Below are 26640 nucleotides of genomic sequence, written 5' to 3' on the forward strand. Positions count from 1 at the left end.
AATGTTCCTTTTAAGGTTTGAATTGTCCCCCAGTGGCCAGTGGTAGCCCGTTCACGGTGACTTGTCTTAGCTTATCATTTCTCTGTCATTCTCTGGACACTTCCGTTTTCTTCTGGCACAGTTTAGTTCAAACTCAGCTTGTACTTCCTCTTTGCCAGCCCTGGATTCAGCCTTTTCTCCAAGGAGCCCTGATTCCTTTTAGTGAAAAATAGTATTTGGACCTAAAATCTGAGGGGAGTTGGGCATACTCATCGCCACGGGCTGCTGCTCCTGCACCTTCTCGGGGCAGAGTTAGTGATGATACGGATGTGTATCTGTGCCATGCGTTTTTTTCCGTAGCATCCATGCATAGTCCGTCGGTGAGTTCCTGTGGGGACCTGCCGTTCCAGCCCAAAGATGCCTTTCCTGCTAGCTCATGGCACCTCCTGCGTGGACATCGAGATTGCTCAGCAGTTTTGTCGTTTCACGTGTTGGGGGCAAGGCCATTCCATCATCAGACACTTGCTTTGCTGTCCTGGGTCCCCCTCTGTCCTCGCTGCTGCGTTTGGGGGACAGAAAAGGCAGGGTGGCCCCCTCCCCTCTCTGCAGTGTGTCTCAGCTTCGGTCCTGGGCAGAGCACTTCGTTTAAAGATTCACTCTTGACAGAAATACGTGTGATAGGCCCAGGCAGGTGTCCTAGGATTCGCTAAATGAAGGAGGAGAGTCATCAGACTTGTGGGGTCCATTGTCCCTCTTTTCGTTTTGCCAGAAGCTTTTATTCCCCAGCATATGCCCTGACTCAGTTAGGAGGGAGCTGGTCAGCCTTTTAAGGGCAATTCCAAAGGCCCTGGGGTGAGAGGGGTGGGATGTGGGGGCTTCTGGTGGGGAGTCCAGGGGGTCAGCATGGCCTGGCAGTGTGAGAGGGCGCGGCGGAGAGAGGCAGAGCTTCTGGGGTTCTTGGCCTGAGCTCAGGCTGCGGCAGGAGCTGATGGAAGGCAGGGATTGCAGTTTACTGCCTCAAACTCTCCCTGTCTGCTTACTGTTTAAAAAGTTTTCCTGTCTCCCAGGCGCACACATCCTCTAATTTGAAGATCTGTGAGCAGGAGTGAGCATAATAAAGTGCTGCCTCCCGGGAGAAGGCCGGAGCTGGCCCGCGGGCTAGCCTGGGTGCATCTGCAGTATAGAGCTCACGGGAGATGGCTTTTGCTGCTGGGTGCGCACCGCGTAGGCGCAGCGTGGGATGCTGGACCACCGAGCCGGCCTGCGGATGCTGTTCTGTCACTGGTGGTGTTTCCCTCGAGTACCCCTCCCTCAGACACGGTTACGAAACTTCTCTTTCTTTTCGGCCATGTTCAAACCCTGGCTCTCTGATCACTCCCGGAAGGTCGCCTGGAGCACAGACCCCAGCCGCGAGCAGGGCGCTGCCCCAGACGGCTGCAGCCCCGCTGAGGCTGCTGGTTGAGGCTCACTCCGCGTGCTGCCCCACGCCCCTCCCTAGGCGCTGGTGGGGGCGGAAGCCGAGGCCCCTGGCAGGACTGCGCTTGCAGTCCGGAGCCGCTCCTCGCCGTCCTCGCCTTAGGACCTGCTCGTGGACCCCTTCAGCGCCCAGCCCTTCTGCGCAGGGATTCAGACCCTTGTGCAGAATGACTTGCCCACTGGTTGTGAGGGTGCGGGGTGCGGGGGTCCCCAGCAGCCGTGGGGGCCGCGCTGCGGTCCGGCTCGCCTCGCTGGGTCCAGAGCAGGACTTGTTGGGGGATCTGGGCCGATCCCCGGGCTCCCAGGGCAGCGGCAGCCAACACTTCTCTTCTCAACCACTAGGTGGGGAGTTGGTGTCATTGTCCTTTGCTGAAGACAGGCAGAAACCCAGCTGGTGAGTGTTTTCTGTTTCCGCTGTAGACTGTGACTGAGCGCCTGATGAGCGTGGTTTTGACGTAGAGGCACCAGTATTTTCCGCAGCATGTGCGCGCACGGGGTGCCTGCGTCGCTGACGGATCCAGGGTCGCCCCCAGCGCCTTCAGGGAGTGTGTCCACGACGGCTCCGTCCTGCCTCATGGAGGCGCGTCTGGGGTCAGGGGTGCCTCTGCCCGCTGGGGCACAGCTCCGGGGCTGCTGACAGCGGAGGAGGCTTCTGGTTTTGTGAACTCTGTCGATGGTTTCCTGTGAGCCTCAGTTTCCTTGGCTGTTGGGTAGGAGGGAAGGCGCTGCTCCCCACCGGCTGGAGGAGGCTCTCAGGGCCTGGCTGAGCCACACGGCGCCGCTGGTCGCGACCTTACCACCGTGTCCATGTCCATAGGATGATCCCAGGTCTCATCACGTCTTCTCTTCGGGTGTTTCCCCGCCACCTGTTTTTGTCTGTTGTGTTGCCTGTAACAGTGGGAAGTGGGTGACATTCCTCCTGAGCAGGCGGAGCTGGTAAGCTGTGCTGGAGGTAAAATTGGTAGCTTCCTAGGCCCTTTGCATGTCTGCGTCTGCACCTGACATGTGGGGAGGAGGTAGTTGGTGAGCTTTATGTGTTGTGTGCTTGTGAGGGTGAGGAGTGGGAACTGCAAGGCAGAAGGTGTTCTTATGAAAACAGTTCTGCCCTCAAGTCACACGTTGAGATTTGTAACTGGCGAGGGCTCTCCCTTGTGGCTCAGTGGTGAAGAATCTGCCTGCCAGTGCGGGAGATGCAGGTTCGATCTCTGAGCTGGGAAGATCCCCTAGAGGAGGGAATGGCCACCCACTCTAGTGTTCTTGCCTGGAGAACCCCATGGACAGAGAAGCCTGGGGGGGCTGCATTCCATGGGGTCACAGAAGAGTCGGACATAGTTTAGTGACTAAACAACAACAAATTGTCAGTTTGGTGTGTCACCTCCCAAAATTTTTTCAAGTGGGAAATGCTTAACTGTATAATACCATACACAAACACACACTCTTAAAATTGCCTTTTCATCCTTATTTTAGAGACCTTTCTATATCACCATGGATACATTTACCTCATTCTTTTTTTTTATTCCATTGTATTCTATTATATTTTCAGCTTTTATTTGCATATTAATGTTGAACAGAGTAATAGTCTTATGAAATACAGTCAGAGATGTGATTGGGGCCTTATTTTAGAAAGCCTTAGCAGATTGGTGACATAATTATGTAAACACAAGAGTGATAGAAGGTGTTTGATCTGGGATATGGAAAGATGAATACAATGTTTTAAGATTAAAATTTCAGTCTTATATGAAACCAGGAGAGGAGAAACCATAGGGAACAAAATTGTTTGGAAAATCGTTGTAGTTGTTTATGTTTGAGCAGGTGAATGCTCAGAAGTAGGTAGTGGTGGGGGGATCCCCTTGGCAGGTGGGGGGTCAGCGGTGACGCAGGAGGGGCAGCAGATGGGACGCTGTGGGAGCAGGCCGCCTGGCCCAGGGGTGACCGTGGTGGCCGCTCGGCCCGGGGGTGGCCGCGACCGTGGTGGCTGCTTGGCCCTGGGTGGCCGCGACCGTGGTGGCCGCTTGGCCCGGGGTGGCCGGGACCCAGACCTGGGGCGCCAGGTAGCAGCGACGCCTTGACAGACGTACAGGAGGGGGACGCAGTTTTGGAGGAAAGGCAAGCTTTCTGGCCTGTTTTTGTAGGACCTTCTAGCTCTAGGTTATTCGTTTTATGGCCTGTCTACTCTTAAATTATGCGTTTAATGGCACGTGCTTCTGCCTTTATGAGTGCCACACACTGATCTTTTTGAAGTGTTGTTGCAAGTCTAAACTTGTTACATAAAAATTGCACTTCCCTTAGCTGCCATCTCTGGAGAAGGAAATGGCAGCCCACTCCAGTATTCTTGCCTGGAGAATCCCAGGGACGGCGGAGCCTGGTGGGCTGCCGTCTCTATGGGGTCGCACAGAGTCGGACACGACTGAAGTGACTTAGCAGCAGTAGCAATGGCTGCCTTCTCACTTCTCTTCTTAAACACCATGTTAGAGAAGGTTTTGGCAAGTTGAATTTGTATTGCCGTTTGTGTTTGAGGATAAATGCGCTTATTATAAAGAACTCTGTCAAAGTGGCCCATGCAGAGGTTCTGCTGACTGACACGTGTGCAGATTGAATGTTGTGTGACTCTCATGGGAACATGCTCTTTACCCCTATCTTGGTTCCGCAGATGCAGGGTAGCTGGAGCGCACATTGATGAGTCGCTGTTCCCTGCAGCCAACACTAACCAACACCTACCAAGCCTGCTTAAAAAAAAAGTGAGTACCTGACTTTAGTGTGGACCAAGGCAGTTACAGCTTTATTCATTTTCTATTCCTAGAAAATAAAAACTTTCTGGAATATATTCGCATTGTCTTTAAGAATTGCTATTGGTGGTAATGTTCTCACACAGCATTGTTTAATGGTTATAGATTATTCTATTGCAGGAGTGCTTTGATGGAGTTGGTAAGAAATGGAAGAGACTGTTTGGCCATAGGATAACTGACAGTAGCCCAGAGACCAGCACCCACAGGTGCTCTGGTAATGACTTCAGGATTTGGTTGTGTCTGTAGTGAAATGCACTTGATCTGTTTCACTTTATTATTTCAAAGATTTAATTGATTTCTGCATCTGAGGGTGAACTGTTGACTGTGAAATGGCAGTTTATTATCACATGAGAATCCCTGTTGGAGAGATTTGCAGACTCCAAACTGAGTCAGGCAGAGGAGAGCTATACATTTCCTGTAGACTAGGGGAGACATTCCTGTGGATGTCCCCATGGTTTCTAAAAATGGTAAATCCTGTATCTCCTTCACATTTCTTCTCAGACAACCTGGAACACGCTCATGCAGGGCTGAAAACTTCAGTGTCTGTCTAGATCGTGTCGGACGGTAGTGACTATTATAGACCCGCAGTAGCTGTGTCTACTGCTTTAAAGGCAAGTGTTTAATATAAACATTGCCAATAAAAGCACATTTTCATTACGTGCATTGTGTAAACTCAGATCAGGCAGATTTCTCCTAATTTCCCTTTCCTCGAAAAACCGTTTTCAGTTTGATTTGGGTTCTTGCAGTGGATTATCTTTGGTACACGTGTGTGCATGCGTGGGTTTTATGTGAGCTGGGTTCTACTGCATTGCATGTATTCTTGGTGGGTTACTTTTTCTTCCTCGCTTAGACCATGTTCTCATGTCAGTGTGTGTGTGGCTCCACTGACTTCTGCTTTGTGTTAAATGGCATGAACATCTCTTGGATTCAGGCACCCTGAGATCTCATTGATGATTTATTTCTCCAAGTGGAATATCTAGAAGTGGACTTGCATAGTTCTGCCAATAGTGTACAAGGGTGACACTAACCTGTGCTGAATATTACTCATCTGTTAAATTTTTCCTAATCTGAAGCATTAATATTGTCTGCTCACACCCTTCACTACTTAAGGATTTATTCGTCCCTAAAGGCATTCCCCTTGCTTCCCCTGTCCAAGTGCAGTTGCAGATTTAACCTGACTCCAAGCCTTGTTATTCTGGCCTCTGAGGAGGCTCTCTGCTTTGCTCCCTCACTGCTGCTGGCCTGACCCTCTTGCTTGCTGTTGTTCAGACTCACCGGATGCACTTGTGTTTTAGAGCCGTTGCACCGTCTGTTCCGCTGTCTGGACACGCTTCCCTCATCCGCCCGCAGGTGGCTCTCTGAGTCCCATGGGGGCGCCTCAGGGAGCGGCCCTGTGGCTCCCGTTTATGGAGGCGGGTCCTTCCCACCGTCCGGCGTCCTGACCCTCCCCGCCTTTTTCCTTACGGCGCTCACGCCTTCTGCGCACTGTAGAACTAGGGGCAGCCAGTCTCTCGGGCACGGGGCCCCTCGTGGGTGACACTGCTTCCGGACCCGCAGGCCCCCGGGGTCTCGTATGTTCTGCTGGTCACCTGCCCACCTTTTCACTGCGTCACCTCCCGAGCAGCAGGCCCGGCCACCGGAAAGGGGCGATGCTGACCGTCTGCCAGGGGCACACGCCCCCTGCCGCCGCCGGGGACCCAGAGGCCCAAAGCTGCACTGCTGATCAGTACCTTGCGTTCTATGCAGGTACTTGGCAAAGACAGCTCAGGCCAGCCTCAGGCCTGCTGGAATTAATCTTTCTCACACGCGTGCAACTTAACTTACTTGTTGTGTATATTTTCTGTCATTCCTTCAGAGTATGAGCTCCTTGATGGCAAGAATCTTTGTATGTTTTAAGACCAGTGTCTGACACAGTAACGTTTCTGTTAAATGATGAATGAGTTATTAAGGAATTGAGCAGGGTGCCAGTCGAGAGCACAGTGTAGCACCGGCCTTGAATGGCTAAGAAGTTCTTCCTGTAGATTGGGACAAAGGAGATAGCCTGGGACCCACATGAGCACGCTGGGCTGGGAAGTGACTTTCTTGGATACCTGCCCCGGGCTTCCTCGTTGGTCGCGCTTTGCGTGCACAGTTACTGGCCGAGTGGAGTTACTGTGACTTGACGACAGTAAGGCAAGATTAAAGAATGGCTCTCTTCTTTGGTCGTTATAATTCCTTTTGTGTCATATTACCATGTCAGGGTTTTTGGGGGACGGCAGGAGCACATAACAGAAGTAGCAAAAGTTAGGAAAAAGAGACTAATTTCAGGAATCCTCATGGAAACGATGCAAAGACCCTGAAAATGCCTCAGAAAACAGCTATTTAGCATATAGCTCTTTGCCTAGGTGCTCAGTTGCTCAGTCATGTCTGACTCTTTGTGACCCCAGGGACTGTAGCCAGTGATGCTCCTCTGTCCATGGAATTCTCCAGGCAGGAATGCTGGAGTGGGTTGCTGTTTCCTCATCCACGGGATCTTCCCAACCCAGGGATGGAACCCGCGTCTCCTGCTTTGACAGACGGACTCTGTACTACTAAGCCACCAGAAAAGGCCCATATAGCGCTTTATTCAGTCTTAAGTTTTGTCTATGTTCTCACAGTTGTAGGAAGAATAAATACTACGAATTCACATATAGTGCAAGAAATACCGCTCCAAGAAGGTTTTATTGTTGATTTTTCAAAAGATATCAGCAGTGTGTGTGAAAGGTTTCTTTTCCTGTCTTGCACAAATGCAGTAGGGTATTAATTTTTGTGTTCTTCTTGTGCAGCGCAAGTGTATGCAGCCCAAAGATTTTATTCCCAAGACACCAGAAAATGATAAAAGACTGCAAAAGAAATTTGAGAAAATGGCTAAAGAGCTGCAGCAGCAGAAAACCACTCTGGGTAAGCCGAGAGACGCAGGGTGTCCTTGGTGCTCGTGTCTGTGCTTGTGGCCTCGTCTGCCGGCTGACTCCTGTATCCTGGGGGCCGTGCTGAGGGGCACAGTGTTAGGCTCCCAGGTCGGAGACACAGGTCACTGCAGGAACCTGACCACAGCCATCACTGGGCCGCACTGTTGAGCTAATCATTTCACCAGGTTAATGGAACTGTTTTTTTTTCCCCAGGGATGATTATTAAAGATGTGATCTTTGATTAACCCTATTGGAATGAATCCATTTTTATTTCTTCTTTATATATATGTGTGTCTGTGTGTGTCTGTCTGTCTCTGTGTGTGTGTGTGTGTATTTTTACCCAGGACTTGGTGTTTTTATTTTGTTATCCAGAGTAGTCAGATGTTAGATGATACGTTCTTTTAATGATTTAGAAAAAGACTTTCAAAGATCATCAGACTTTGAAGTACTTCATGTGTTCTTAGTATTTCTCTTTTTTACCTTTTTCACTGGTCTCTCAGTTCATTATTTCAGACCAGTCTTGGCACATCACTGATATAGATAAGCAGTTTTATTAAACTATAATGCTTAGCATAGAAGTAGAAAGCATTCATTCCTCTAGGTGTTGAGCCTGCGCGTGATGCCCGATAACTTTCCAGAAATCTGGCTGAATCCCTTGTCCTCAGCTCAGTCCTTCCTTTGCCTGACAAATCAAGCCTCTTTACCCGGTGCCTGCAGCCGCCTCCCTGACGGGTCAGCGCTGACCGCCTCCTGTGCTCCAGGCCACCCTAGCTGGTGTCGCTCACATTGAGCCCGCCCCTGCAGGGCTCCGGGGGTACCTTGAGCTCCTTTCTTGCCGCCAAGTTCACCTGTGGGTCTCTGTGTGTCTGTCAGCAGGGAAGGGGAAACCTGCGGAAGGGGGACAAGGGTGTCCTTAAAGGAATAACATTGTTGAAGAAGGAAGGCAATTTTTAACTAAACTGGATATTTGTTTATTTTCAGGTACCAATGTTCCTGTCCTCTTATTTGAATCTAATGGCTCATTGATGTACAGTCCAACAGGTAAAGTCTACAGGGGCCACCACAGTGCAATGAAGAAGAGGCTGCAGGAGATGAAGGAGAAACGGGAAAACCTTTCCCCCACCTGTAAGTGCTGGCACTTGATACAGGGAGATTTGTGAACTAGGTGAATCAGTCATGGAAAGGGCTTTTTCTTTTACATAATTATTTTAGCTGATGTTTCTTGATTCTAAGTGTTTCAGAGTAGACTTTGTTGATACTTTCTTCCAGAAAATCTTTCGATTTATTCTGGTTTTTTAAGAATATATTGGGTTTTTAGTATTCTCCAGGTTTAAAACCCTATTTGTTGTATACATTTGGTATTTAATATATTTGGGATTTTTCTTTCTTAAAAAAGTAATCGTTCCCCTCTTCTGAAGTTTGCTTTAGGTTAGGTGTCTTAATTATAGATTTAGTGTCTTAACTTTAGATTAAGTTTACCTTTTACTTTTTATTTCTTTTATCTTAAATTTTTAAGTAATAAGCACATTTTCATAAAACGTTGACCAGTGTATTGTTTGTGATAAACATCCATCTTGATTCCCACCTGATTCTCCTCTGCCCTTGGGTAACCTGAGTTTTGTGTGATGTATTTCTCCAGGTCTTTGTCAGTGGGTCATCCATGTAGTCATGAAAAATATTAGGCTTCTGTATCTTTCTTTGCAGTGATATCATTTTTCTTTACCTAAATTAGATCATGGCATACCTCTTACTTTAAACCTTTTTTCATTTAGAAGTATCTTGGTGTAGAATATCTGTTTGTTTGTTTGTCTTTAAGATGTTGCATTGTCTATTTTTCTAGTTTTTTTAATAGCGATAGTGCTGCAGTTTTTATTTTTTTTTAGCTGCATGGTATGTGGTCATCTTCCTTTCTGGCTATCCAGCTTGCTCCCTACTGTTTGCTCTCATAACCTTCTACATCAATGTGTTTCTGTGTATTTCATGTATTTGCAATAATATTAAGTCACAAAGGCAGACTTTAACGTTTTTGGTAGATATTGTCAGATTGCCCTTCAGAAGGTTTGTACCATTTTCACCCTTTGCCAGTCGTTTATGAGAACTGCAGTGTCTCACCCTTGGGAAACTGGATGGCATTAGTCTTCACGTCTCTCTCAATCTGAGATGGAAACATTGCAATTCTCTGTTTAATTCACTTCTGAGGGCTCCAGTGAGTTTGCTAGTGAGGTTGGGGGTCTTCACATCACTGCATTTAAATGTTATGCTCTGTACATTATCCCTGAATCTTTGTACCTGTTATGCATTATTTTCTTTCTGATTTGTAAGAGCTAATTATGTGTTACAAGGATTCTCTCCCAGCTTCTTGTGTGAGCACTTGTACTTATGTATCAGGCACTCAGCAAATAGACTGTTGAATAACATGCAGAGACTCTGCTGTTTATCATTTAACATACGGTGACTTGGTAAGAAACAGATACGGTATATTTAAGGTAGACAAACCTGTTTGTTTTTTCCTTCTGGCCTTCAGAATTCCTGTGATGTGTAGGACTCCTACTGCACAAGGTTTTAAAGTTGTTGTAGCTGTTACATTTTCTTCTATTACTCTTACAGTTTAAGATTAGTTATTTCATCTATCCTGAGTTTATGTTTGTGTATCATATGCAGTGGGTAGTTAAGGTTATAAGGTTAGCTGTGGCCGCCAATAACAGATAAACATGTTGAATTTCTTTGTCCTGACAGAGGCGGCGGCAGGCAGGGCTGAGGGTCTGTGTCGGTGGTGTCCTGAAGAGCCTGGGCCCCGTCTCACAGGGCCAGCTCCCTGTGAGCAGCCCCACCAGCGTCTGCCCACCGCCACTGCCGGCTCCGCTGGCCAGACCCAGTCCTGTGGCCATTCCTGCTTGCAGGTTAATGCAGCCATGTATGGCTCAAGAGCTGCAGAGGCAAAAGATAAGCAGGAAATATAATACAGTTCTGTGTGTTTGTTTTCATACATCTAATTTAATCTTCCAGTTAAGTTTAGAATGGCCAGTGGTATTCAGGATGACACAGCTAAGGGAATGCAGTAGTTTTAGCCTAGGAAGTAGGAGACAAAACCAAGTCGTCTGCAGGGCCCGGCAAGCAAGACTGACATATAGTCTTAACTGGGATGTGTATTCACACTAATTAGATTTGGTTCTGTTGTAAGAGGAAGATGGGAATGGATGTTGAGGTAGGACACTAGCTGTGTCCTAGGGGAATATCCAAATTGGTTCAGCAAATAATTGTGTATTTGCCTTTATATGTATGTGGAGTAATTTGCCTTAAACTTTGCTCCATTACTTTGCAGTGTTAATTATGCTATATATAACTGCCTCCAGCACAGTTTAAAACAACTGAAAATTTTGTCTCTGTGCTTACCTTCCTTATCATGGTCTATTCTTATTTTATAATTGTTTTCTCAGAAAAGTATCCTTTATAGTCTCCTCAAAGTCTTTGTCTGTGTGACCAAGGTATCGATTTTGTGTCTGATCTGCAGGGCCTTTGAAAATAACACCCATGGCCTTGCTTGTTAAACCACTGATCACCTGAAGGTTCCCTGTGAAACCTCCAGGGTTTGCCAGCCTCTGCACGCTACACGTCGGGGCTGGAGAGGCAGTCCTGTGCCTGACGGAAGGTTCGGCAGTGTCCCTGGCTCCTGCCTGCTCGATGCCCGCAACATGCGCACGGTCCACACCCCCCCCCCACCCGTGACGCCCAGCGGTGTCTGCTGGGTGCCCAGGCGATCCCTGGTTGAGAACCACTGCTTTGCTCAAAGAGGCAGCTGTCTGTGATTATTGTGAAAAAAGGCCTTGGCTGTGGCGCAGTGAGACTGACTGAAAGGTTCTGTTTGCCTCTGTTGAGCTTCTACTTAGGTTCAAGGTGGCCGACTCCCCAGATCCCTTCCAAATTTTATTATCCTAGGGGTTTATGCCTTTTTTTATGGAATGACTTGTATAACTATATTTTAATGACTCTTATCAGCAATAGATTTGAGTAAGACTTAGTTTTTGTGCTTATTGTGTTGCTGAAGTCTAGAATAGGAAGTACAAGGAGTAAGTTGTGTGTGTGTCATACAAGAGCAGAAGGAGTGGGCCTGCTATCGGCCTCATCTGCTCCCAGAGCTCAGAGCTGTGTTAATGAGGAGTTGTGATTGTTTTTTCAGCCTCCCAGATGATTGAACAGTCTGATGATAACACTGTGAACTCTCTGCATGAAGCATCTTTGAACCTTTCACATGATACTTTGTGTTCAGGTAAAATTATTTTCTTTTCTGTGATATATTTAATATTGATAATACGATTTTCCTGTTTGAAGTTTTTTCTAATGAGAAAAACAATTAAAAGCTAGAATTTGTGAATTTTACTCTGAAATTAGGTGTCGTAATTTACAAAAACAGATGCTTTACTAAACTTAAGGTATGAGAAATTATATGACTTAAGCACGTTTTTGGTTCCCCTGCTTTTTCTCCTAGATATTTGCTTTCTTGGCACAGAATCAATTGCTCATTAAAAAAAAAAAAATTGTACATGAGCCAATCTGCATGCAATTTAAACTACAGTGAGTTTAAAGTACTGTGTTTAAACCATACAGTGATTTAAACTGTGCACTGAGCTTATGGTACTGAGAACCGATAGAGCCAGGAGAGAGTTGGTTCACACAGTGTGTGATGAATGTATGAACAAGTCGGGAAGTAGGTATAGATCACAAAAACTGCAGGAGATAAAAAACAAAGAGGATTTCTAATTAGAAGCAGTGTTGGAAAGAATTGGTAAAATTAGAGTTTTGTATTATGAATGTGGTTCTCTAAATGTGGAAGTCCTTATTTCACTCTAAATGATCACTTTTCCTGGGTGTTGTCTTTCTGGTCATATTCCATTTCTTAAAACTGTGTCTCCAGCCCCCATTGTGAGTGAAGTCGCTCAGTCGTGTCTGACTCTTTACGACCCCGCGGACTGTAGCCTACCAGGCTCCTCCATCCATGGGATTCTCCAGGCAAGAATACTGGAGTGGGCTGCCATTTCCTTCTCAAGGGGATCTTCCCGACCCAGGGATTGAACCCAGGTCTCCCGCATTGGAGGCAGACACTTTAACCTCCAAGCCACCAGGGGCCATGTAATTAACAGTGGTCTGTGGCAGGAATAGATTCAAAAGTTGTGAACTGTTACTGACTGTCTTCTGAAAGCCACCACAATAAGAAAGGACAACCAAGATACTGGGAGTTTAAACAGAGGCTTCGTTTTGTGCGTGGTTTAGTCTTTAATCTCTTTGTGTTGAAATTATTTGCCCACGTGTCTTGAATTATCTCCATCTTTTGTACTTCATGCCTGATGCATGTTATTTCATGTAAGTTGGAAACGAGTGGCAGCTATAATGGGATTTCCTTGTTTCGTCTCAGCCGGTTCTCCTGTTAGCCCTGTGGCATGGACACTGCTGTCCCCATTCTGTGAGAGCACCAGGCCAGGGCGAAGGCAGACAGCTCGTACGAGGGCCTGCCATTTGGCTGACCAAGCCAGGCTTTGACCAAGGCTGTCTGGCTTCAGCATCTTGTACTCCTAGGCCATGTCATGCTGCTTGTCAGCCTTTTGAAAAGTGAGCTGAGCTTATTCAGCTGCTATTAATAGAATTAAATGTGTGCTGCATTTCCAGCTGTGGGCTTCGGGACACATGGCACGGTCCACCTGCTGGGATTCCCCCCGTTCCCTGGGGGCTACCTCCGTTCTGCCCCTCTGAGTAGAGCGTTAATGCTGTGGGTGGGGTAAGACCCGCTGTCGCCTCAGGTGTGGAGTCCATAGCGCTGGAGCCTGGACGTGGCAGCCTTCCATCTAGAGTCCCAGCTTCCTCGGGGGTCCATGACTCTTCCTGGAGCCAGGCGCCCAGCGGGTGGGCGTCCGGAGCGCGTTCCCGCCTCCCGATCCATCTTGTCTGAGGTGCAGGGACCCCGGCCTTCCCGCCTCTCGACCCCATCCTGTCTGAGGCGCGGGGAGCCTGGCCTTCCTGCTTGGAAGTGCCAGCTGGAAGGCGTCCTGACAGGGCGGGAGGAGGACCCTTCTGCACCAGGAGCTGCGCTCAGGGAGCATCGTTGTATTGTACTGACAAGTACTTCTATACTAATTTAAACACTTAAAAAGTGAATTGTCTTTCATGTGTTCCAGACAACTCTTCTGCCGGTGGTCTGCCCATGTCTGCTGACGATTCTTGTGGAGGCTCTGCAAGTGGGACCCGGGAGAGGAAGTGGGGCGAGTTCATTACTGAGAGGGAAAGTGATCTGTGTGCTGCGTCGCCGGTGTTGCAGACAGGCCATGGCGGCCCCTCAGCAGCTCCCCGTCCCCTGGGTCTCAGGACTCCTCCCAGATCCACCAGCAGTCCTCCCAAGGCAGAGACCCCCCAGCAGAGCAGGGCTGCGGGCAGGGTTGTCACCCCTGTCTCAAAGCCATCGCGGCCGGCGGCCCAGGGGCTGTCTGACGGGAAGAAGCGTTTGTCTCCTGTGTCCTCTGCTACGAAAGGCCACCCCGAGGGCCGTGCACAAGCCATGCGCTCCTCCGTCAAGAGAAGGAAGACCCCGGAGAACTGGCCAGCCTCAGAGGAGGGGCGGAAGAGGAGGCGGTCCCTCAGGCAGCGCCCTGCAGCCTGCCTGCGGCTGTGGGAGGCGGAGAGCGGCCTGTGCTCTGTGCGGAGGCCCGCTGTCAAGAGTCTGGCCCTCGAGGGGTCCTCATACGATGATTACTTTTCTCCTGACAATCTCAAGGAGAGGGTCTCGGAGGGGCTTCTTGGGGAGCAGCTGCCCTCCAGCCCCTCTCCGCTCCGAGGCCAGAGGAGCCTTTCCAAGACCGAGAGGACCAGTCTCCTGGACAGGGCTGACCTCTCCCTCATCGGCAGAGGCCCCAGACCTGCCGTCGGCACCTGCTCCACGGCAAAGCCCGGCCCCTGCCTGGAGAGGCCTGCGCTCTCCGGGGCAGACGTGGGGCTGGGCGGCGGGACCTCGGGGGGCATGCCTGCTGCTGACGGGACCCCCGGGCCCTGTGCCCAGGCCGAGGCCCAGGGCGGGGGCGATGCCCGCCCCGCTGGGGGTGACGTTCCGCACGCCCCCAGTGGACTCGTCCCCTGGACAGGACCACGGGGAGACCCCAGCCCTCTGAAAGGCAGCAGGGAGGAGAGGAGAGAATGCACTGACACCCAGAGCATGCAGAAAGAAGGCACTCCTCCCGAGACGGAGTCTGCTGAGGCGCACAGTGAGGGTGAACTGAACGCTGTAGGTGACTGTGCTGAGCAAGGATCCACGGAGAGGGAAGCGCCAGCCCAAGGAAGTAGAGAAAGTACGTGAGCCTCCTTTTACAGGTCTCTGCGCTCTGAGAATGTGCAACAGGGCGTCCGTCTGCCACACCTAACAGCTTTTTCTTAAGCAAAATATTTCTTTTTTCCCTTTTTAAAAAATGTTTGAAGAACGTATGTTTGATATTTACAATGGTAAATTCATTATTCCTGAGGAATAGACAGCTTACTGCCCTAAGGAGGTTCTAGGTTCCTTGCTTAAGCCTGTTGTTATGAATACATTTCTCTAAGTCCTATAGGTGCTGTTTTTTGTGAAAAATGGCCTAGAGAGGGTGTTTGTCCTGGTTTCACTGTAGCCTCTCACTGCAGCATCACTGAGCAAACATGCACACTAGTGGAGAGCTTTTAAAATGATCTGTTTATAACAGGGAGGCTGTTTACTTTAAAAGGGAAATTAAAGCAGTGTAAATCATGCATCTGTTTATAACAGTGAGGCTATTTATTTTAGAAGGGAAATTATGGCAGTGTAAATCATGGCATTTTGTCAAAAAAAGACAAAAGCATAAATATGGAAGTAAGTTAGCAATATTTATTTTTGAAAAAACTAGCTGGTGTTCTGAAGAAATATTTTTTTAAAATACTTTAAGCAAGTAGTTCATTGTAATAGACCTTTTTAGACTTCTTTTTATTTGCTTTAAGTGTATAATTTAAATAGATTTATTCCTATCTAATTAAAACCATGGCAGCAGACTATGCCATTATAGCAAAAGTAACAACAGTAGAAAACCTTTTTGACTTTCTGATTATATGCACAAATAGGTTTCAGCAGTCAAAAGTGAAAAATCATGAACTTAAATCATCTCCACCTAAAGACTGGGTTAAAATTTCAGTGAGGCCAAGTTTATTCTTCATTATTTTGTTAAATCCTGAAATCATCTTAACCTTCATCTTTTTTTTTTCACCCGTCTTAACCTTTTTAAAATGGAGAAGTCATAGGGATTGAAATGGACATAGTTGTATTGCATATTTTTCCCTTGGGTTTAGACTCCTCAGAATCATCTCAGAGAATTTAGTCTGTGTATTATTAACGTTTTTATATCTGAGCTTTCTCATCCATATAAAACTTTATTAAATATTTATAAAATACATAAAATTTGACAACCTTTATTTTATGTTCCTTTATGGTTGGTATGTGCTTTCAAAATATTTACTTTAAAATGATGTCAGATCCGAGTTAATAGGAAACAGTGGGCACACAGAGTTGCAGTAATTAAGAAGGCCCTGACCTTGACCCTTACGTTCTCGTTCTCTGCTGTCATCGCCGCTTTTGAGCAACACTTGATGATGTGCGAACATAAGTCAAGTGAAATAGACTCTGCCCTCGGCTAGTGCGCAGCGCCCCGCGGCCCGGCGCCGTGGGCAGCGATCGGCCGCCCCTGCGACTCACCCACGTCCAGGGCCCTCTGGGGTCCGGGGTCTCGGGGTGTGCGAAGGACGCCAGGACAGCTCAGCCTGACTCAGAGATGGGGTCAGATGTTCTCAGTGCACTGATGTCAGGGCATCTGGATGCCCCTTGTTGTACGTCATTTCAGTAGACAGAAAATCACTGAATTTAGGGCAGGAAAAGACCTAACTATCTTGTAACCTAACCGTATCCGTTTGTTTTGTTATGTAAAATCAGGACCCACCGATGTTTTAGGAGGTCCATAGTCGGCCCACCTGGAATTTCCCCTCTTTGGGAAGCCAGCAAAGGTAAATGCACTTTGCCTGCAGCCGTCTTAGACGGTCGAGAGATGCTGAAACTGCGGAGCAGCAAAGCCCAGTCTGTACATCAAGCTGTGCCTCTCCAAATCCTGATGTTGAAATAAAAGTCTTTTTTCAATTTATGCTTTCTGTTTACTTTTACTCATTGCCCTTGGTAGTATCTAAGATGTGCTGTAGAGCTTGTGAGAACAAGTTACTAAGAGACTCAAAAATAAATGTTAGTAGAAAAGTGCATGGAGGGAGAAACCTGATTTTTTAAAAAGTAACCATTGAAGTCATTGTTGTCATTCATTCGATCAATCCTGTCTGACTCTCTGTGACACCATGAACTGCAGCACACCAGGTTTCCCTGTCCTTCACTATTTCCCAGAGTTTGCTCAAACTTGGGTCCATCGAATCAGTGATGCCATCCAAACGTCTCATCCTCTGTTGCGCGTTCCTCCTGCTGTCAATCTTTTCCAGCATCAGGGTCTTTTCCAGTGAGTCGGCTCTTTGCATCAGGTGGCCAAAGTATTGGAGCTTCAGCGTCAGTCCTTCCAATGATTATTCGGGACTGATTTCCTTTAGGATGGACTGGTTTGATCTCCTTGCTGTCCAAGGGATTCTCGAGTTTTCTCTAGCAACACAATTTGAAAGCATCAATTCTTCAGCTCTCGGACTTCTTGAGGGTCCAACTCTCACATCCCTACATGACTACCGGAAGAACCATAGCTTTACTAGATGGACTTTTGTCAACAAAGTGATGTCTCTGCTTTTTAATACACCATTTAGATTGGTCATAGCTTTTCTTCCTAGGAGCAAGAGTCTTTGACTGCAGTTGCCATCTGCAGTGATTTTTGAGCCCAAGCAAATAAAGTCTTCCACTGTTTCCATTGTTTCCCCATCTATTTGTCATGAAGTGATAGGACCAGATGCCATGATCTTAGTTTTTTGAAGGTTGAGTTTTAAGCCAGCTTTTCCACTGTCCTCTTTCACCTTCATCAAGAGGCTCTTTAGTTCCTCTTCGCTTTCTGCTGTTAGGGTGGTGTAATCTGCATATCTGAGATTATTGATATTTCTCCCTGCAGTCCTGATCCAACTTGTGCTTCTTCCAGCCCAGTGTTTCTCATGATGTACTCTGCATATAAGTTAAATGAGCAGGGTGACAATATTCTTTTCCTATTTGGAATCAGTCTGTCTTTCCGTGTCTGGTTCTAACTGTTGCTTCCTGACCTGCATATAGGTTTCTCAGAAGGCAGGTGAGGTAGTCTGATAGTCCCGTGTCTTTAAGAAATTTCCAGTTTGTTGTCATCCACACAGTCAAAGGCTTTGGTGTAGTCAGTAAAGCAGAAGTAGATGTTTTTCTGGAGTTCTTTTTTTTTTTTTTCTGTGATCCAACAGATGTTGACAATTTGCTCTCTGGTTCCTCTGCCTTCTCTAAATCCAGCTTGCACATCTGCAAGTTCTCAGTTCATGTACTGTTGAAGCCTGACTTGAAGGATTTTGAGCATTATCTTGTTAGCATGTGAGATGAGCACAATTGTGTGGTAGTTTGAACATTCTTTGGCATTGCCCTTTGGGATTAGAATGAAAACTGACTTTTCCAGTTGTGTGGCCACTGCTGAGTTTTCCAAATTTGCTGGCATGTTGAGTGCAGCTCTCTAACAGCATCATCTGTTAGGATTTGAAATAGCTCAGCTGGAATTCTGTCACCTCCACTAGCTTGTTCATAGTGATGCTTCCTATGGCCCACTTGACTTCCACTCTGTGATGTCTGACTCTAGGTGAGTGATCACACCGTCGTGGTTATCTGGGCCCATAAGACCTTTTTTGTACAGTTCTGTGTATTCTTGCCACTTAATATCTTCTGCTTCTGTTAGGTCCATCCTGTTTCTGTCCATTGTTGTGCCCATCTTTGCATGAAACGTTCCCTGTTAACCAGTAGTTTTTTCTTTCCAAACTTTGTTTTCTAGTTTCATAAACTAAACAAGCACATGCTCAGTGTAAGACAGATTGCTAAAAAGAGTAAAACTGTCCGGACCTCGCCTCCTTTTGCTGGTTCATTTAGCAGCTATTTCCATGCAGCTGTTGTGTCCCGTGGTCCCCTCTGATTCCCAGGGAGATGGGAGAGAAGCAGGCAGTGACCCCCGTCTTCCCCCACCCCACACACGCAGATGCCATGTCCTAATGAGATGGATGGACAGCACAGGAATGTCAGCGTCACGTCAGGTAGCAAGAAGCATGAGCAGAAGTGTGCTGGTTAGGGAAGGCAGCCCAGGGGTGCTTCTCGGAGGTGGTGGCTTCGGCCCTCAGGCCTGGGCACAGGAGAAGAGGTACCTTGTGGCTGGGGGCCATGTTTCAGCCTATGGAAACGGCAGGTGCCAATGTCCTGAGGTAGAAAATGCTCGTAGGAGCCGCAGTGAGACCACTGCAGCAGCAGCTACTCTCTGGGCTGAGAGCGACGGAGGAAGTGCTGTCAGGCAGGGGCAAGCCAGGGGTGCTTTGCTTTTGTTTCCAGGTGTGATGAGAAGCCAGTTGTGATGGATGTTTTGGATGTAAGCCTGGGTGCTTCGTGAACAGGCCGTGGTTGGTGTCTGCTAGAGACAGGCTGCCAGCAATTGTGCATTTCCTTCCAGATGTTCGGGGAGGGGGGGAGTCGTCCACAAGCGCCTTCAGTTCAAGACGTCTTAGGGAGGTTTTACTGCATACGTAGGACTATGGTATCCTGTTGCCTGAATGTCGTCTTTTGTCTTTGAAACGTGTCAGGCATTTCCATATTGGTGTCAATGGAGCAGCAGAACTGCCTCATCTTTAAATGTATTTCAGGAGTCAGTGAAGTTTTCCTGTGACAAGTCAAAATATCCTAAACTTTGTGGATCAGGCAAAATCAAGGTATGTAGGTATAGTGAGAAAACCATTTTCACCAATTTTTTACTGATGAAACTCACAAGTTCAGTAATTTTTTTGTAACACAATTCTAATGAGGATAGAATTCTCCTTTGGGGGAGGGATAACTTAATGGGGTTCAGATTAAGAGCTCTTGTCACCAAAATTGATGTTAATGTTTCCTAATGCTGCCACGTAGTATGATTTTAGGGATTTCACCTTTGGAAATGCTATTTCACATGGATGGGGACTGCCAGATCCTGCTCCTAGTCCCTGAGCAAATGTCTTCCTGGAGCTCATGCTTGCCTAGGAAAGGTCTGTGGGATTCCCCGAGAGTGTCCCCCGCATGTTCTTTGTAGCGGGCTCTCCCGGTGCAGATGAAGCATGTCGGTTATGCAGTCACCTGGGTTTTGAGTAAATGTGTGCTTTGCCCTTTCCTCAAGGTCTGTAAGTCATTGCTGGAACTGTAGCTAGCTTGTAGGAAATAGATCATGTCAAATTTTCAGGAGAATTGAGATCCCACGGTTTTAACTTCTGGCACCGCAGGACAGGAAGTGTATAATGCTACTCGTTGTTACTTAACATGTGGAAATGGCTTTCGCTCCCTCTCCCCACTTGGGACGTCTGACCACAGCTCTTCAGGCAGCCACCTGAGTGGGTCTTCATGGTCAAGCTGATCAATCTGACTCCTCCTGAACTACTGCACAGCCGGGCCATTGATGCTTTTTCACTAACAAAGGTCGCTGAAGGGCTTCCTTACACTGGTGCCACGTGGCCATGGGCAAGAGCAGAAGGAGATCCTTCCCAGGCCCACACCCTCCCCCGGTCCATTGGTCTGATTGAGGCTTGTCTGTGAATGATGGAGTTGCGTGTCAGCACAGAGACATACCTTATCTAAACTGTTCGGCCCTGTCCAGTTATTAGGTTCTTTTTCATAAATAATAGTCGCCGGTAGAGGCTGATGAAGGCTTCTTAACACATTTCTATAACGCGAACTCTGTCTACCAGCTCTTGTGGAAGGCAAGTCTCCAGACACACAGATGTTTATTAAACAGTTTGGCATGCAAATGGGGGACTGTCCACAGATCAGATCAGTGTGCTGACGTCTCAGGTGTTGTCCTTTAGGTTAACTGTGGTGGTGGTGATGGTGGTTTAGGTTAACTGTGGTGGTGGTGATGGTGGTTTAGGTTAACTGTGGTGGTGGTGATGGTGGTTTAGTCGCTAAGTTGTGTCCGACTTGCGACCCCGTGGACACCAGGCTCCTCTGTCTGCACCTGATCTGAAAGGTTCACAAGAGGCGGACAGGATTCTCGGGGCTCCTTTCTGGATACTGGGCAGCATCAGGCTGCTAGGAAGCCCTCAGCCCTATGGTTTCTCATGCAGCCATTTGGGACCAAGTCTTGGATATGACCCCCAGGTACCAGCTTTGGCACCTGCCCTGTTCATACAGGGGTAGGAGGGTCCTGTGATATTTTAGCCTGTCCCTGAATTTAACTGAGAGACATTGCTGGCATCGTTTACTCTGACTGATAAGCTGGTGGTATCATTTCTTTAATCCATTTTGCCAGTTGCCAGAGCATCGAGTGTCTGGCGGGAGGTTTACAGGAGTTGCCTCTAAGGTGTCGTGTTTAGCCTGAGTGCCTGCCCGTATCCTCTCCTCTGGAACCTGCCAGTCCTCTCACCGGGTGAGCGGTCCTGGCAGCTCGATGTAGGTTACTCAGCCTTAGCAGGAAGGCTGACTACAAGGAAGGTGTTAGAACCTGTTGATTACTTGACTTCATTTGTTTCCTAATTAATCATATGTGTACTCTGCACCTGCTATGTTCAACACGTGAGCACCAGCAGGGTAACAGTGATGTGAAGCTCCGTCCCTCTCCTTCAAGCTCAGACGTGTGGGGAACATGTGGTCAGGTTAACCTACATACAAGGATCAAGGAATTAAAAAGATGGAGAGGTGACTCCCGATGGGAGGGGTTATATGATATTAAAACTGGTCTGCGTGTTTAAAATCCATGTTTTAATTATCTGTACAATGATTATAAAGGAAATGATGCCACATCATCTTTTGAAGATTATGATTAGATTTTAGTTTGGCTTTTTTTTTTTTCCCTTGACCTTTCAGTTTTTTGTTTTTTTAATATAAATTTATTTATTTTAATTGGAGGCTAATTACACTATTGTAGTGACTTTTGCCATACATTGACATGAATCAGCCATGGGTGCTCATGTGACCCCATCCTGAACCCCCCTCCTACCTCCCTCCCCATCCCATCCTTCTGGGTCATCCTAGTGCACCAACCCTGAGTATCCTGTCTTATGCATCAAACCTGGACTGGCAGTCCGTTTCACATTGGCTTTCTTCTTTGTTGACAGAATGAACTTGATGTTTTGGCATGTGTGTGTGTGTGTGCATGCGCACGCGAATCATCAGCTGTGTCTTGCTTGCATAGAACCTGTGAGCTTGCATGTATCCCAAATCCCAAAAGTATATGTAGAAAGGACTTTCTTCCCACAGTCTCAAAATTCTGCATTCTACATCGCTTTTAAGTAATTCATTATTCAGATTTTAGGAGCTCAGAAGAAATTTCCCATTCGGACAGTGTTAAAATGTCATAGTATATGCCTTTGTCATTGAAATTATAGACTCTTAGATCAGGCCTCTCAAACCTTTTTGGTCTTTGATCTTGCAGAGTGTCTTGTTCCGGTAAATAGTAATTGCTTAAATGTGTTATTAGCAGTAGTGTTACTAGTCTTAATTCTGTGTCTTGGAAGTAGGAAGGTGGGGTGTGCAGGAGGATGGGTGTTGAGAGTAAGGGTTGGTTTGTGTTGCTCTGCCCTGGGCAGGACCTTGCCGTGGGCCACGTAGCTCTTAAGAAATTTAATGTTTTTCTCAACCGTGTGTTCTCATGCTGCCTCCCCATGGTTCTGCCCCAGAGAGATCGGCCCTCAGTATTGAAATAGTTCTTAATCCTGCTTATCTCCGCTAGGTGAGGGGAGGTAGTGATTTAACTGATGCCCTCTGAGAGTCAGCTGGGGTCACTTTCTCACCTTGATGGTACTTGAACCCAGACAGATTTTTAATTGGCCAAAGTTGAGGCAGCGTAACTTGATAAACATTCTGGGGCTGTGAATTTTTTCCTTTTGTATTTGGCCTTTTTTTCCTTTGAAATGGAGGCAGTGAATCACTTGTGTAATGAAGAGTGAACGTGAGGAGAGAAGAGAGTCTGGGATTTATGACTTGGTCCTGGATGATTGATAACACTCACCGTACCGGGGCGTGCTGGAGGAAGAACAGATACAGGGTGCACGTAGCACGCCAGCTGAAGGTTCTCGGAGCCATTCACGGTAGACGTCCACTAGTGCTGGGTTTATCAAGCCTCATCTCAGCTGGGAGGTCTTCGTAAGAGGCATAAAAGTGAGGAACTTCAGTGATGGATGACTTGCTGAGCTGGGGTGAGATCGCCTGTGCGGTGATGACAGCCTGCTCGAGGAGCAAACAGCAAGGGTCTCCAGGAGGTGGGGGAGCCAGGACGCTGGGGGGTCGGCGTCTGCTTACCGGACTGCGGCAAGGAAAGGGGGTCGACCTGGTCTCTCCTTTCTGGGCCCTTTCAGCTACTTGCAGTTCACTGATGACATCCTTAAAGAAAGCATTAGTCAACGACTGAAGCTCTCTGTGAACTGATACTTTAACGTAACCACAGATATTATTTGCTGATACCAGTCTGTGACTGACTGCATGATTGTGAAAACATGTCATTAGCAATGTTTGTCTTAGGTGTTAAGCGGCAATAATGTGTATTCTGGATCTTTGTCTACAAAACACTTTGTTGTTATTATTTAGTCACTAAGTCATATCTGACTCTGTGACCCCAGGGACTGTAGCCCGCCAGGCTCATCCGTCCACGGGATTTTCCAGGCAAGAATACTGCAGTGGGTTGCCATTTCCTTCTAAGGATAGGGCAGTATCTGTGTGTCTAAACATCTTCCGTGGGCAGCTCCTGCATGTAGATACCTTGTTGACAAGTGCGTCGGCGTCCAAGGGCGATGGCGTTGTAGGCAGGCTGTGGCTGGGCCCCAAGTGTCGCCCGAGGCTGCCGTGTGCCCTTCATGTCGAGAGTACCCTTCACTACCCTACTGAAGGCGTGTATGTGGTGTCTGGTCTGCTGAGGGCTTCAGAGTGTAAAGCCACACAGCAGGCAGGCCCTTGGGGCAGAGAGAATGAGATCAAGGAGCAGGATACGATGCTGCAGCTGTCGGTGAAGCATCTCAGTTAAATAACTCACACTCCACTGTTGGCTGCTTAGGGTTTCTACACCATTTAGCATCTGATGAAGCCTCATTTGACGTGATGAATATGTTCCTTTTGGCTTATGTGTTTTCAGGACACGAGTTTGGTTTGAGGTGGAAGTTTGTGGGGCATAAAATCACCATCTCTCATTTATATAGATTGTAACCTGAAACTTCGTACCAAAGGCTGTTTTCTAGAGTAACTCAGACTTGCCCCAGAGCTAATATTTATTTCCTCTAATACAGGACTGCCTTCTCTGAGAAGCTGGTTTCTGATGATTAGATCAAAACTTAAGAATCAGAGTTTGAATAATACATAAAGTTTAGGCATCTTTAAAAAAAAATTATTTGACTGTGCGGGGTCTCAGTTGTGGCATGAGAACGCTTAGTTGGAGCACCTGGGATCCGGTTGCCCGAGAGGGGTGGTACACGGGCCCCGCGCTGGGAGCCGGGTGTCTTAGCCCCCGGGCGTCTTAACCCCTGGGGGCATCCCGGTGCGTCATCAGGCCACCAGCTGGACAGACGGGGTCCTGTGGAACTAGTGTTGTCACATGACAGGCACGGTGGTTTCTGACCGTTGAGTTATGAATTCCTTGAGATATTGGAACATATTCAACAGAGTGTTATAAGTAGACGTCAAAGAGCAAGCAGTACACAATGTTTATTGTCAAAAACTATGGTTTCCTGTTGCCAGAATAAGTGAATTAATTTTAAAAAGTTTATTCGGCCTAAGTTGCATTAGTATTTCAGGCCATGGAAATTTGTAACTAATCTTCAGTCCACTTGGGTTTTAGGTGTGAAAAGCGGAGCAACAAGACACAGTGTTGTGGCCGGCTCGCAGAAAGGCTGCCAGGACCTCTGCAGACCGCGGGAGGAGTCCAGGAAGAGGGGGAGAGGCCAGAAGGTCAGTGTGTGCAAACATCGTTTCAGGCTTTCCGCTGCTGCCCATGCCGTGCTGTTCTGCCCTGGGTTAATGCCACATAAACTGCTCCGTCCAGCTTGCGTTTGATTTTTAAAAAATTAATTATGGGTGGATGTTGGGAAACTCTGACAATAAAACCAAGAGCACTGCTTACATTCAGGACAGAGTTATACTGGTGGAGCCAACCTCCTCACGCCCCTTTGCCAGGGCATTTCTCGCTTGTAAAAACGCCACCAGCCTCCCTCGAGCAGAAAGCGTTGGCTGAGCCAGCAATTGTTGTTCTATAATCCGAGTAAACAGCCACTAGGTAGGAGGTGAAGAACCCGGCCATCTGGGATTTGTGAGGTGATCACGGCCTGACCCAAAGCCCTCGGAGGGAAAGGTTTTGCTGCTGCGACCCGGTGTGCAGCCTGCTCTCTCTCTCTCTCCCCCCTCCTCTCTCTCCCTCCTCTCCCTCCTCTCCCCCCCCCTCTCTCTCCCTCTCTCCCCTCCTCTCTCTCTCCCCCTCCTCTCCCCCTCCCCCTCCCCACTGTCTCAGGGCTGCTGTGAGGCTCACGTGGGCCCCACTCCTCTGTCTCTCCCCTCCTCTCTCTCTCCCCCCCCTCCTCTCTCTCTCCCCCCCTCCCCTCTCTCTCCCCCCCCTCCCCTCTCTCTCCCCCCCCCTCCCCTCTCTCTCCCCCCCCTCCCCTCTCTCTCCCTCTCTCCCCTCATCCCTCTCTCCCTCTCTCTGTCCCCATCCTCTCTCTCCCCCCCTCCCCTCTCTCTCCCCCCCCCTCCCCTCTCTCTCCCCCCCCCCTCTCTCCCCCCCCCCCTCCCCTCTCTCTCCCTCTCTCCCTCTCTCCCCTCATCCCCCTCTCCCTCTCTCTCCCCCCCCCTCCCCTCTCTCTCCCTCTCTCCCTCTCCCCCCCCCCTCCCTCTCTCCCCTCATCCCCCTCTCTCTCCCTCTCTCCCCTCATCCCCCTCCCCCTCTCCCTCTCTCTCTCCCCCCCCTCCCCTCTCTCTCCCTCTCTCTCCCCCCCCTCCCCTCTCTCTCTCCTCTCTCTCCCCCCCCTCTCCCCTCTCTCTCCCTCTCTCCCCTCATCCCTCTCTCCCTCTCTCTCCCCCCCCCCTCCCCTCTCTCTCCCTCTCTCCCCTCATCCCCCTCTCCCTCTCTCTCCCCCCCCCTCCCCTCTCTCTCCCTCTCTCCCCCTCATCCCTCTCTCCCTCTCTCTCCCCCCCCCCCCCCCCCTCTCCTCCCTCTCTCCCCTCATCCCCCTCTCCCTCTCTCCCCCCCCCCCTCCCCCTCTCTCTCCCTCTCTCCCCTCATCCCCCTCTCCCTCTCTCTCCCCCCCTCTCCCCTCTCTCTCCCCTCTCTCCCCTCATCCCTCTCTCCCTCTCTCTCCCCCCCCCCTCCCCCCCCTCTCTCCCTCTCTCCCCTCATCCCCCCTCTCCCTCTCTCTCCCCCCCCTCCCCCTCTCTCTCCCCTCTCTCCCCTCATCCCTCTCTCCCTCTCTCTCCCCCCTCCCCCCTCTCTCCCTCTCTCCCCTCATCTCTCTCTCCCTCTCTCCCCCCCTCCCCTCTCTCTCCCCTCTCTCCCCTCATCCCTCTCTCCCTCTCTCTCCCCCCCCCCTCTCTGCTGCCTGTCAAATGCGCACTCTGTCCTGCCCTGCTCCTTCCCGTGGGTCCCGTCCACCCTGCAGGGGACGGGCCCCTGCTGGTTTGTGGGAACCACATTCCTCGTCTGTCTCACCCCGCTTACCCTCTGGGAACCATGTTTTATGTTCATCAGTCTGCGTTTTGTAAATAAATTCATTTGCATCGTATTTTAGATTCCACAGATAAGTGATATGCTATGGTATTTGTCTTTTTCTATCTGACTTACTTCACTCAGTATGATTATCTCCAGGTCCATCCGTGCTCCTACAAAATGGCATTGTTTCATTTTTTTTTATGGCTGAGTATTACGTTTACATACACACACTCACACCACACTTCTTTATTCATTCAGTCCCTGAGTTGGGAAGATCCCCTGGAAGAGAAAATGGTAACCAGCTCCAGTATTCTTGCAGGAGGGATCCCTTGGACAGAGGAGCCTGCTGGGCTACAGTCCATGGGGTCGCAAAGAGTGGGACACAACTGAGCGGCTAAGCACAACGCGTGATACACACATGCACACGCACACACCATTCGACTTCTTTACCCGCTCCCCTGTCGTGACATGCAGGTCGCTGCCACGTCCTGGCTGTTGTAAACAGCACTGCAGTGAGCACTGGGGTGCATGTATCTTTGCAAATTAGGATTTTCTCTGAATATTTGCCCAGAAGTGGTTACTTTATTTTTAGTTTTTGAGGAACCTCAGTACTGTTCTCCA

General features: G+C 48.6%; 1 protein-coding gene across 13 annotated transcripts in view; it reads left to right on the forward strand.

Moving 5' to 3' along the window:
• MCPH1 (microcephalin 1) overlaps window positions 1–26640 on the forward strand; it is a 220330-nt gene that overhangs the window by 17023 nt on the left and 176667 nt on the right. For 8 of the 13 annotated variants that reach the window (XR_006339295.1, XM_043893805.1, XM_043893813.1 and 5 more), the window contains exons 4-9: window positions 4106–4193; window positions 7046–7160; window positions 8150–8293; window positions 11346–11435; window positions 13336–14496; window positions 24163–24272. Coding sequence is in view for 12 of the 13 variants with exons in the window: in XM_043893805.1 (XP_043749740.1) it covers window positions 4106–4193; window positions 7046–7160; window positions 8150–8293; window positions 11346–11435; window positions 13336–14496; window positions 24163–24272 (1708 nt within the window). In the remaining variant the exon portion in view is untranslated. Of the gene's footprint in view, window positions 1–1046; window positions 1300–1797; window positions 1850–2272; window positions 2392–4105; window positions 4194–5221; window positions 5224–7045; window positions 7161–8149; window positions 8294–11345; window positions 11436–13335; window positions 14497–24162; window positions 24273–26640 lie in introns of all 13 variants that reach the window. The other 5 variants (XM_043893808.1, XM_043893810.1, XM_043893807.1 and 2 more) reach the window with 5 other exon arrangements.

Source organism: Cervus elaphus, chromosome 32 (genome assembly GCF_910594005.1).
Source record: "Cervus elaphus chromosome 32, mCerEla1.1, whole genome shotgun sequence".
In the NCBI taxonomy this organism is placed as follows: domain Eukaryota; kingdom Metazoa; phylum Chordata; class Mammalia; order Artiodactyla; family Cervidae; genus Cervus; species Cervus elaphus.